The 8,877-nt window shown below is 37.7% G+C and overlaps 1 protein-coding gene across 2 annotated transcripts in view; it reads left to right on the top strand.

Annotated features, from left to right (window-relative positions):
• Positions 1–2,952, top strand: part of NLN (neurolysin) — a 97,717-nt gene extending 94,765 nt beyond the window's left edge. For both annotated transcript variants that reach the window (XM_040622225.1, XM_040622226.1), the window contains one exon: positions 702–2,952. In XM_040622225.1, the coding sequence (XP_040478159.1) occupies positions 702–836 (135 nt within the window). In that variant the 3' untranslated portion in view covers positions 837–2,952. The remainder of the gene's footprint in view (positions 1–701) is intronic.
• The last annotated feature ends 5,925 nt before the right edge of the window (positions 2,953–8,877 follow it).

Here is an 8,877-nt window from a genome sequence, read left to right as displayed (position 1 = left end):
GCTTCCCCAAAAAGAATGATGAAAAGGAAGTGAAAATATTGAATAGCACTGATTCTGAATTACAGCCGTTTTCTTTCACTCTATTTTCTCATACATTATGTAAATAAAGGCAGGGTAACTGCAATGTGTTTTAAAATTCCAGACCTCATCCCCAAAGAAAACTTTAAAAAGATCTTTATTCCCAGCTCTAGGCCCACAGAAATATCTTACCCTACACCATGGGACATGTGCTATTGTCCTACTGCCATTCATAAAGATGAGGCGTTTTCTATAAGCCCCTCAGAAAAATGTTTGGCCATAGTGGTGCCACTGTTTACAGGTACACAGACCCCATGTTTGCGGCCTTCCTGAACACTGGCTTTGCTAACCCTTTTGAAATAGCTTTGAAGATGGGATAACCAAGAAGAATCTGTTATACATTCCATTTGGCTATTTTTTGTTCGTCTGTTTGCTCACTGTTGAGACTCTTAAGGAGACAAGACAGTAATAAAGAGGTGTGTAGAAGACCAGAGTTTGTAAGCCTCAGATCTCATAGCTACAAAACAAATAAGTACTACAGACCTGTAGTCTAGGCAAAAGAGAACCTCCAGACACAGTAAAGTCCTTTTTTTTTTCACCCTTACCCCTTTCTCTCTTGCATCTAGGGATTTGGAAAATTGCTTTAACAATGAATTATTAGGCATGATGTTTTATTTTATTAGGTTGGAATGAAATACAGAAACCTAATCCTGAAACCTGGGGGATCTCTGGACGGCATGGACATGCTCCAGAATTTCTTGAAACGTGAGCCAAACCAGAAAGCGTTCCTAATGAGTAGAGGCCTGCATGCTCCTTAAACTGGGGATCTTTGGTAGCAGTCCATGTCTGGAGGAGAAGTTGACATCGCCATGTGTTACTGGCCTGGAAACTGAAGGGAGTTTTGCAAAGGAAAGTTTAGATTTCTATTGACTGCCTTTTGTTTATCGCTTTGAAAAATTTTGCAGATGTAAATGGAATTATAAATACCAAGACCTAAGAAAACACCCATTAGAAAATAATTGTACTATAAAATTTCATAAAAATGGATTTGATTTCTTTTTATAAAAGTTTCATATGAATGTAATTTGATTTTTTACTATTGTAATCTAGATAATATAATGTAAGAGGGCTAAGAATTTTTAAATTGAATCATATACATTATATAATTTGATCCTTCTTATATCTTAAAGTTTTGTACTTGGGATTTCTGGACTGATAAATGAATCATCACATTCCTCTGGCAAATATTTTCTTAGAGCCCTACATCACCTTTGACCCTCTGTCTCATGGTAAAGTGTGACCTTTTTGCCCACATACCTCAGGGCCAGGAGAATATGCCCCAGTAATGCATTTATCTTTATATTTCAGGCCTTATGATTGCCACCTTTCTGCCACACTTAAGTTATGTTCCTCCATTGGGGTTTATCTTTTCTAAAGTCCTGTCAGAGAATACCAAAAAAAGTATGAGTTTTAACTGAACTGGCCTAATGTATATTGTTTTTGTGTCTTGTGTTAGAGGATTTTCGATCTAGTATTATAGGTTCTTTTCCACCTCAGCATATAAGATTGTCAGTCCTTTGGCATACTTGCCAGTTAGAGCACTAAAGCAAGTCCAAGGATACGTTTCTCTTCTCATGTTCTGATAAGTGGTTGGGACTTTGCCTCCTTTACTGCCATCTCATCCGCAGTGGCAGATAAACATGTCACAAATGGCAGTGTAGTGAAGAGAGCTAAAGCTGACGTGGGGCAGAAAGAGTTGAGAAACTCCAGAAGAGGCGTAGGTTCTGGACAGAGGTGTTTGAGGACAGCTGCTCCAGAGTGTTATGTGTTCTTAAACTCAGCCACAGGGAGGAGGCTCTTCATAGCCTATCTTGTCTGGTGATTTTTATTTTAAGTGAACCTTTGGATCTCTCTTTAACTTTCTTTTTTATGAGTCTAAATTCTACTTCTACAGCAGACCAGTAAACTCCCAGTACTTACTTTTCCCTAGGAGTCTACTCAATAAGGAAACCAAAATAGGATAATAAAAAAAATTTTTTTTGATTAAAAAATCCAAACTTTGAATGTACTCTGATAGATCTTCCAGTTGTTTTCCACTGTGTATCTGAGGTATGACTTTGCTGATGAGGTACAAAATGAGACAAATGGACTTTGTGCTAAATAAAAACATATATACATATATTTATTATGCTGCATAATAAAATTAATTATAGACAGTGGGAAAAATTAAGACCTCTAACAACACAGAAGAAAATTCTAAGATTATTATTGCCAAGCACATGCATTAAACATGCACAAGAAATCCTGCCCTCCCTCTGAGACAATTGCCTGGCCCTTCTCTCCCCCCCAAGTAGTTTTTCTAGCCTGTGGTACTTTTCTCATATCTTTTGTTTTTTCCCCCAGACTGTTCTGTTTTCCAGTTTCAGACAAAAACTCTCTTCAGCTTTTTCTATTGCCTTTCTATGTGTCTCCTTAACAGTAACTTTATCATTTTAAATCTTAACTTATTTCACATGGAAAAACTAATACTTGGTGTGAAAAAGGCTGCACACAATAAAGTTGCATTATTATCCATGACAATGAGCTCACGTTTCTTTCATACTTCAGTGTTAAAACTGAAATCCATAAGAAAACAAAAGCGCTATGATGTTCTTTTTATTTAAGGTCCACATCTGATAGTTAAAATCTTCCAAAGCATAGCAATAAATTCAAGTACTTATTCTTTAGCATAATTCAAAACTAAGGACTTATTTTTTAAAGCCTTTTTGAATGTAGCCATTCATCTATTTTTCTTTTCTTTTTCTTCAGATCAGAGCTTACAGTGTTGATAAGGCATTCTGAATCGTGGATAAACTATAAAAATTTTCGTTGGCCAACTTGCATTTGAGATTTGTGAATTGAACAACGTATAATAAAGTCTTTCTTGACTATTGATCCAGGAGATTTAGGTTTGTTTGGGGTTACCACAGAAAAGAGAAAGAAAAGGCATGATGTTATACCACCTAATAGAGACTTTTTTCCCTTTAGAAGGAATGCTGCATGTTACCTAGATGAATAACTAAAAATTATCTTGAGGAGCTATCACCTGAGCTATTTACGTGAAAATCTTGCTTTTCTAAAGTTAATAGGATGAAAGGTAAATAATCTGTAGCTCTGTAGAATTGAGAAACTGTATTGTGTAACAAGGCAAAATGGACAAAATATTTTTTAAAAAACTTTTAATTGATATGATTTTGTACGTGTACCTTCCTTAACTAGTAGGGAATGACTTAACTTTCTACTTTCTCATTTTGCCTTTAGGCTTTGTGTATGAATCAATGTGTAGAGCAATCCTGCCTCCTCAATGGATCATCTGACTTGTTTATGACCATTTTTCATTTTTTCCTTTGCTGTCATGCACAAGAAGAATTTCTCATGCTCTGAGGGAATTGAATTGAAATACTAATCCCCCAAATTGGGTTTAGGCATGGTTAACTGAGCCCCTAAAAGTGTTCAGAGAGAAACCCTGTTTCATCTGCATAGATGCAATGACCAAGGCTTCTTTCTTCTCTCAACACATTATTACAGTTATGTGTCTCCCTTCTGAAATTGGATAGCCCCTCAAAATTGAATATGCCTTCTCTGATGAATGTTTGGTGAAAATAAAAGCAAAAAGAAAAATAAAACATACATGCTTTCATTTTCTTTGAAAAACAGTCAATGTCCAAAGTTTACTTTTTCATTTGTTATTAATGGAGAAATTCACGTGGGAAATAGATCCACCTAAGAACCAGCTGTATCAAAGGCAAAGGGTAAACGTTGTAAGATCTAAATACTAGATCAAGGTAGCCTTTCCTGACACACCCACCATAAGACTTAAGACTTTGTCTGAAAAAGATCTTGAAAATTGGGGTAGTGAACAGAACCCCTCACATATCCCTCTCCAGTGAGTGATTCTTGAGTTTTTATTTGGCTGAATTTACCTCAGAGTTGCCTTTCCTAATAAAATATAGATCCAGTGCATCTGGTCCACTGTGTATGTACAAGAAAAGGGAAATGGTGACTATGACACAGGCTTTCTTGTTTCTACACCCATTCTGGCTGCTTATTTCATAGAACTTGGAGGCTCACCTAAAATTTTACTGCAATGATAAAATGTCCGTAGCGTTTGTTGTTGGGGAAACTGTTCGGCTTAGATTGGTTTAAAGGTACCAGATTCACTGAATCCAACAAGATACTGGACACCTCTTTTGAAATCTTTGTGGCTCAGATGGATAATCAGCCAGGTGGATTCCTAGCTATTGAAGAAACCTGAGAAACTGCAGGAAATTTCCAGTCCTTTGAATGAAGACACAGGAAATTCCATAAAAGGTATTATCAGATTTACAGATAACAGATTGGCAGTGGTTAAATATGATATTAAGATTTGAAATTATTTCAGTGCTGAGGCAAATTTAAGAAGAAATTGGACACATTCCATCGCCAAGGTGAATGGAACGGAAATTTAACTCGATACTTAGATCCTGGGTACTCAGGAAAAAAAGACACGACAGTTTTGTTTGACCAAATTCCAAGTTTATTTGCCCACAGTACAGCACACCTAGAAGGGGAACAGGAGGTAAGAATGAAAGCCTGTAAGAGTGTGTTGATGGAAGGTCATGTCCAGATCAAAAGAATTCCTCTTGACTCAGATGTGCTAAGATCAGTCACAGCTAGAATATCGTGTTCTGTTCTAGGTGTCACATTTTCAGCCGACTTTGGCCAAGTATCACAGTGTGTGAGAGAATAGGAACAGGAAGGTGATAACTGTGAAAATATTTCTCAAGAGGAATACATTGAAGAAAGGGAAGTGCAGCCTGAGATGAATTCAGAAATACAAATGATAGCTGTGTTCAAATACCTAAGGCTCTGGGAGAGAGAATGGGATTATTCTGCATTGCTCCAGAAGCCAAAGCTTAGAGAAATGGTTGGAAAAAATAAGGAGGTTTTAAAGCTCAGTACGAGGAAGTGGTTTCTTTCTTTTTTTTTTTTTTAATGAAATTTTGCAACATTTACATTTTTTTTTAAAGATTTTATTTATTTATGTGACAGAGAGACAGCCAGCGAGAGAGGGAACACAGCAGGGGGAGTGGGAGAGGAAGAAGCAGGCTCACAGCAGAGGAGCCCGATGTGGGACTCGATCCCAGTACGCCGGGATCACGCCCTGAGCCGAAGGCAGACGCCTTAACGACTGCGCTACCCAGGCGCCCCAGGAAGTGGTTTTTAATAATTATTGGTGACTGCAAATACATTCTGCTGCTGTTAATGAGGATTCAAACAAAGGAGTGTTACGGAGGACAGTCCTCCCTTGAGTAGACATTCATACCGGATCAGCTTTGAAGTCTCCCCAAAGTTTAAGATGCAACAAACTTATGATCGTTAGAAGGACATCACTCAGGTGAAAGAAATGTTTACATGCTTGGTCTTAGAAATGGCATGTAGATGGTTGCAGCTGCTCATACCACAGAGATAGAGTTTAAGCATTTACAGTTCAAGTGTTGCCTTCCTCCTCATCCATAATCAGTCAGTGCTTCTCCGGAGGTTATTATCAGACTCCTTATGGGTAATCTGGTAACAGGATGGAAGGTTAAAGTTGTATATGACCATAATAAAACCAAAGGTTCTTGCAGTCACATTTTCTTCCTTTACAGAATTTATAGTTGCTCTCTGCTTATTCTACCCATCATTACCTTCATCGCACACACACAGGCAAAAATCTAACTCAAGTACCCAGTTCATTATGCGTGCACTCCACCATATTTGGATTTGAGTCACTGTTTCTAGCCCCTGTCCTCCACAGTCCTTGACTCATAGTGAATAGTCCCTAAATGTTTGTTAAATAAACATACCTTCTTGGGGCACTTCAGTGACTCAGTCAGTTAAGCGTCCAACTCTTGATTTCGGTTCAGGTCATGACCTCAGGGTCCTGGGATCGAGCCCCACATCAGGCTCCACACTCAACAGGTAGTCTGCTTGAGGATTCTCTCCCTCTCCTGCTCCTCCCCCTGCTCACACACTCTCTCTAAGTAAATCTTTAAAACAAAATGCCTTTAAAATTATTTTTTTGCTATAAGGCTGCATTTTACTACAATAACTGCACAATATCTATAGGTGAATCTAAAACTACATAGATAATTTTTTTTACACCTTCCACATGAAGAGGCCCTTTTCCTTAGGGACTGAAAGAGTTTCTCTATGAAGTTTAGAGGAAAGAAACATGCTTTTTGTAAAAGAAAAATTGGGGAATAGGAAATATTTCTAAATATTCTTCCACTTCTCTCTGTGATTATGTCCTCTAAACCTAGGAATTTCTTAATCTAGATTCTCTGGTTCCCTAGAAGATCTAAGAAGAGAGAAAGCAGATGTCCACAATTGCCCAGAAATTATATTGGAACTTTTGTGTATGTGGATATGTGTATTTTTCTGAGAAAAGGATCCCTAGCATTAATCAGAAAAATTTAAGGACAATCTTAAACAATTTGCTTTCAAACTGCTGTTTTTTCATTCATTTTGGAGACTATGAAGTGCCATTATGTATCAGGCATTGTGCTTGGCTACCGAGGTTACAAAAAAATGACAAGAAGTCCTGAGGTCAAGTTGCTTAAATGCAGTGGGGAAGACAAATAAGTTTATAATACGTTGAGAAAAATTATAGAAGAAAGGTATGTATAAAAAGCCTTTCTACTGTTTTTCTCAACAGTGGTTGACTCCATTGTACAATTTGACTTTTGTGCCACCAAATTTTATGATTATCATGCCGCCTGCCACCACAGACTTATTTCTAACAAAATGGTTGATTTTCTCTTTTCAGCCTGTCAGCAGTGGAACTAAATGGTGCCCTTCCATCTCTGTTACATCCAGGAGTTTCTTAGGCCCTGTGATTAAAGGATTTACAAGTAAGAAAGGAAAATACTCACTTTAACCCTATCTCTCCATGTTGTGCTCAAATGGTTATAAACCAGGGCACCTGGGTGGCTCATTTGGTTAAGCATCTGACCCCATCTCAGCTCAAGTCTTGATCTCAATGTTGTGAGTTCAAGTCCCACGTTGGGCTCCATGCTGGGCATGAAGCCTACTTAAAAATTAAAAAAAAAAAAAAAAGTTTATAAACCTCTAGTCCTTAGAGGACTGACATGGGACTCCTCTTGACCTGACAAGTATAATATACCCAAGAAGCACTGGCACATCCTATAAATCCAGAAAACACACTGTTAATTAAGATAACTTTTATACCTCATTTCGTTGTGTAAATGTACTGTAATTTATTTAATCAACTTCCTGTTGATGAGCTTTTAGGACATTTTCACTCTTCAGACATAAACAATGCTGCTAAGATTATCTTTTCAAATATATCATTTTCCACAGCTATCAGTTTATCTGTTAAATAAATTCTTTAAAGTGTAGTTCCTGGTTCAAAGGGTAGAAGCATTTTAAGTATTGACAAATATTATCATATTAGAGCCATGTCTCTTAATACTGTTTACTACAATTGTTTAACTTTGAGGCAGTCACTAAAGATAAATGAGGAGAAGTAATGATTAGCAAACAAAAAAAAAAATCTGGTGTGATATCATTTATATTGCTTTCTTTCCCCCATTGGGTGATGAGAACTAAAGTTTACTTCTTTGAAAAAGTGGTAGGAGTGATTCCAGACAGGAATTTTCTTTCTCTATTAGTGATTGGATAGGTCCTACAAGGAATGTAAGACTTTATCCCAGAACAAAGCAGTCATCAGTCCTTTGTATTCAGGGCTAAGTGGGGAAAACCAAAAGATCCATTTTGTCATCCCTGTCCCAAATCAGATGCCTTTCTATGGTCTTAAACATTTGTGTGACTGACAAGTGGGACTTGTGTTGTAATTCACAATGCAATCACTGTTCTAAACACGCACATGGCCCACTCTGCCTCAGCTTCAATTATAAAGTCTTCAGCCAGAGGCTATTATCCTCTGTTTTGTTCAGTCAGCAGCACAGTTAGGCAGTGAATTTCCAACTGGGATCAGGTGGCAAGAGAGAAATTTCTCACACTTCATCTATCAATCCCTTATATATCCCAGCATATTTCTTCTTTTGGGGGACCCCTGATGAGGACAGTTTTTCTGGAGCCATTTGGGAAGGTGACCCAACTTTGCATTTCCTTTTTTCAATTCTACCTTAGTAAAGGAGGGAAATAGGACTAGTTGAATGTGACTTATCTAAATGAAGATAGGACCTCCAAATTCACAGAGCTCAGTGCTCCTGTGTAATGATTTTCATGTCACTAATTCTTCAGTAGATAAGCTGCATCCTCTGGTCTAACCAGCCCTATGAAGCATCACTTTCTCTCCTGCCTTCCCTTTCTTTCATCTGTCTTTCTCCCAAAAGACTAATTAGATGAATGGAAGATTTAAGCAAATGTCTCCAGATCCCAGGAGGAGCATGACAGAAGCCTGAGGCAGAATTCGTAGCTAGTGAGGCTGTGGACAAAGATCGAGGTGCTTTAGTTTGGGAGTGGGGGCTCGGAGGGCTTTTCTCACACCATCCCATTTTAGTTATGGTCACTATTCTAATGCCTGCAGGCTAAATAAGAGGTTTGGAAGGAGTAGAATAGGATAAATTATATAAACCACCCCTATAAGTAAATGCCATTTTAAAATGTTTGCAGAATGCTTAAGAGTTCTCAAAGATTTGGCTTCTTTCATAGCTCATCAACCCAATTTGAAGTAAGATTATATCCTTGTTCCAGAAAGCCAGACTGCTACCTGGTTGACCTTTTATCTACTGAAGTTCAGGTTAAGGTGGAAAAAAACATTCATTAAGCCCTAGTTAAATGTTTTGAATCCTAATTTAACTTTCCCCTAGT

The sequence above is a fragment of the Ursus maritimus genome, unplaced genomic scaffold (assembly GCF_017311325.1).
Source record: "Ursus maritimus isolate PB19 unplaced genomic scaffold, ASM1731132v1 scaffold_5, whole genome shotgun sequence".
In the NCBI taxonomy this organism is placed as follows: domain Eukaryota; kingdom Metazoa; phylum Chordata; class Mammalia; order Carnivora; family Ursidae; genus Ursus; species Ursus maritimus.
Note: the sequence above shows the minus strand (reverse complement) of the source record. Positions and strands in the feature narration are given on the sequence as shown.